The following is a 4,178-nucleotide window of genomic DNA, read 5'->3' as shown; positions in this document are numbered from 1 at the left end:
TTAAAACAATATTATTTTTTTATGTACAAACTAATTATTAAAGTACTATGTTATATAAGACAAAGGTAAATAGAATACATTTTTTTAACAGTAACGTTATTAGCCTTATTTTTATTTATTTACTTATTATAATCGTGAAATTTTAAATATACCTAATGATATATTTGTTTTATTTATATTTATTATAAAATATATTTTTTTGTTTTATTAGTATAATTTAGAAGGTTCATATGAAAAACACAAAAATGAGATAGAAATTAATTCTGAAAGTTCTACTTATGTTTCGGAGTGCAGAGAATTTAAATCACAATATGGAAGTTACAATATCTTTAATGATGATATTACTTGCAAAAAAGTTATGATATATTTAAATTTTATAGGTAGTTATGGGTTAAAATCAACTTATAATGATAGTAGATGTAAATATTTGTATTATTGGATATACGAGGATTTATTAAAGAAGAATAATAATTACGATGAGGCATTTAAATTCTACACAATCTTCCTAACAGCATATTTCGATAATGAAGGAGATGATCCTCATATATGCAAAAAGTATAAGGAGGAAAGTGAAAAAATAGTACTTGAAAAATCGGCTAAGCTAATAGAACTCTATGAGACCTTTAATAATAATGGTGAACGATTCAACTGTGATTGCGCAAAAAAATGTTCAGAGTTATATACTAAGTATGTAAAAGAATTCAATAATGATAGTGATTATGATTTCTGTATAGAACTAGAGAATTTTAAACATAAATATGAAGAAAAGGTGAAATCTATAGAATCATCATGCGATGCTGAGAAAATATTGCCATCTGTTATAAAACACGATAAATTGGCTATAGAACAAGGTCTTGGTAATATTATAACTACTATAATCATACTAACAATATTGTTCTTTCTCCTATTTGTACTATATAAGGTTAAATAATTTGGTTTATCGATTAATAATAGATATTACACATATTATTGCAATTTTACCATAAATGGATAAAAAATATACATTTAGGATTCATGTAATTTATCTAAAATATAGTTTACTCCTATAGGATCACTAATAACTCGTCGAAAGAGAAGGAAAAATGTATTTTTTGAAAATGAGTCCTATAGAACTAACTCATTATTACCTACTTCTGGTAGATCAAGGATAACAGAACAGAATATACCCTATAATATAGCTTATAATTCTGCAACACATTCCTAATAATGATTAATAAAAATATCAATTCGTAGAGTACAATTTATATTAAATATAAACATTACATAAAATACATAAAAATTACTAATCATACAATAATAAAATATTTAGAAAAACATATGGCCCCTTTATTTTTAAACATAACGTAAATTATAAATTATGTACAAAATGATATATGAAATATTTTAAAAGGTATTTGCTTTATTTTATGATAAATATTCATAATAACGAAATTAAAAATTTTGTAATAAATTAATTTGGAACATATAGTACATATTAATAAATTTTGTGTGAAAATATCAAGGAATGATATAAATTTATTCTTATATTTCAAAATATCTATTATTATATTGATAATCCTATTTATTATTTATTCAGAATACATATTGTTTTTATAGAAAATTGTGGAAGTTTTCATTAAAATATAGTAATTCATATAATGTATTATTCTTACTATATTGAAATATATTTCCTATTGAATACATTAATTTTAGGGCATATATAAAAAATTTATGTAATATACTAGTACAAAACAAATAAAAATATATTTAGCAAATGGAAATTATAATAAATAAATTCATACATTTGTGTTATGTTATCAATGGTAAATCAAATATCAATTAAATATACAATAGCGCATATGATTATATCAAATACTAATATAGCATATTATTATAAAATGTAGAAATAAATATTATTTATATAATTTTATTAATCATTTTTTAAATTTCCCTTATATAAAAAATTATTTATGTTAAAAATTAAATAGATGGATCCAAATTTTGCGTACCACATTTGCTGTAATATTTATTACTTTATATATATATTAAATTATACTGATAATGCAATGACAGGGGTTAGGTTTCAGGGGTTATGGTTGTGTTTTCAGGTTAATATAAGCAAAGCTATTTAACATTATTTGGTTTAACCATAAATAAACGTTTCAGTTGTTAATTTAAATTTAATATATTTGATGACCCTGATGCACATATTTTATATACTCACTAATTTGCATGGGCGGATTTACACTATTTTTGTGTATTCCCCCATTAGGATTATTCTGACAAACTATAGGCGATGTTGTATGGACCCCTATTCGAATACTTTTCTCTATTTTTTGATTCCTGTGATAATTCATTAATGGATCTTTTCTTCATCATTAATTTAGGGTTTATCCATGATGCTAAGGGGGTAAACTAATATCAGGAAAAATATATGACATGTTAAATTATACAATTTTTATAACATATCAACATTTTTATTATAGGTATGCCAAAAATTGTAAATCATTGTTATCACTTTTTACAGAAAATTTTCTCACCTTATACGCAATAAATGAAAAAAAAGATATTGCCGACATTACATAAACTGGGAGTAAAGTGGTTGTAGCTAGTGAAGACTCTTGGAAGGATGGTAATTCTTTTAAGTCACCGCAATTTTTTATTGATGTAAGATGATTATTAAATTTTACTCGAAAGTTTTCTAATTCATCACAAAAATCTTTGTCATAACTTTTATGACATTCATCTATGTAATCTTTATATGTAGTAGCGCATTTTTTAGCAGAGTCACATTTGTCTTTATCAAATGTATAATCTTCTTTAACTTTATTAAAATTATTATATAAAGTAAAAACTTTTATAAGATTATCGGAATTTTTTTCGTTTAATTGATTTATACATTTTTTAAATATGGGAGTATCATTAAGATCTTCATATTTATCAATCAGATCCTTATATAATGTAATCGTATTGAAATGATTTAGCTTACTATCAAGTACATCAACATATAACCAATAGTACATATATTTGAATCCATTTTCAGCATAAGAAGGATCATTTGTTCGATGTAAATGACTTAAAAAATTATAAACTGCATTGCATGCAGAAACAGATTTACATGTAGACGATTCTAAATCTGAGCTTTCAAATTCATTACAATCATCAACATAAGATTTCGCTGTTCCATGCTCATAAGGCTTATTGCAAAACAATTCATTTTTGTACTCTGTAAATGATCTTACAACATTATACTATAAATAAAAAGATTCATTATAGTGTGTTATTAGTAATATTAGCATATACTTCAGTTATGTATGATTGATTTATGTACATAATTAATTTATAAATTAGAGCTTATGTAACTCTTATAGAAAGAGGTAAAATTACAAATGTATCTCTTGTATCACTCATTCTATAGTTGCTATTCCTATTAAAATAATACACAAGTTTTAATACATTTAATATCTTGAGAAAATCTATGAAAATAAGCAGATTATTAAATGAATAGATTTTTGCTCTTTTCTAGTAAGGTCATTTTATATAATTATTAATTATTGTAAGAGTTCTATGGATTATACTTAATATTAAAAAAAATTACTAGTATGGGATTTAAATTAAAGTAGGGTATATATTATTCATAAAAAAAAAAATTAACAAAAATAAATAAATAACATTCTAAATAAGTAGCATACTTATATAATATCATTTGCTTTTTCTGATAGATACAATATCTATGCAAATTAATAAGTATGTATTTAATAAATGTATATATGCTAATATATGGACGCAAAAAAAATTTAGTGTACCTTTGCTTATTTCTATATATTTTTATTTAAAAAAAAAATATTTATGTAGAAATATAGACATAAAAATTATATCATATCATTTTATACATTAGTTTGTATAAAATTATACATTTTATTTTGTATTAACTGTTTCATGTTTATATTTTCATTAATAATGAAATATACCTATATGTTGGTAAATTATGAATTGAAATTAATAAAAAATAAATATTATTATTATTAAAATATACTAAATAGCATCATAAAAGTTTTCGATTATATTTAAATTTCTTTTAATCAGTAAACTTATATAACTGCACTTACATATTAGCATAGATGATATAACTCTACCATTACAAAATAATTATGTCTATATTAACAGCTATAGAGATACATTAATAATTCATTTAATAC

At 22.1% G+C, this 4,178-nt stretch overlaps 2 protein-coding genes across 2 annotated transcripts; one reads left to right on the top strand and one right to left on the bottom strand.

Annotated features, from left to right (window-relative positions):
• Positions 1 to 47: 47 nt before the first annotated feature.
• Positions 48 to 931, top strand: PCYB_002310 (hypothetical protein; the record flags this gene model as incomplete). The annotated part of the gene is made up of 2 exons (XM_004227652.1): positions 48 to 65; positions 212 to 931. 2 exons carry the CDS (start codon positions 48 to 50, stop codon positions 929 to 931), a joined length of 738 nt encoding a protein of 245 aa, XP_004227700.1.
• Positions 932 to 2,459: 1,528 nt separating this feature from the next.
• On the bottom strand, positions 2,460 to 3,230 carry PCYB_002300 (hypothetical protein; the record flags this gene model as incomplete). The annotated part of the gene is made up of 1 exon (XM_004227651.1): positions 2,460 to 3,230. A coding segment is annotated over one exon (771 nt), but the record flags the coding sequence as incomplete, so codon positions are not given.
• Between the last annotated feature and the right edge of the window lie 948 nt (positions 3,231 to 4,178).

The sequence above is a fragment of the Plasmodium cynomolgi genome (genome assembly GCF_000321355.1).
Source record: "Plasmodium cynomolgi strain B DNA, scaffold: 0105, whole genome shotgun sequence".
NCBI lineage: Eukaryota > Apicomplexa > Aconoidasida > Haemosporida > Plasmodiidae > Plasmodium > Plasmodium cynomolgi.
Note: the sequence above shows the minus strand (reverse complement) of the source record. Positions and strands in the feature narration are given on the sequence as shown.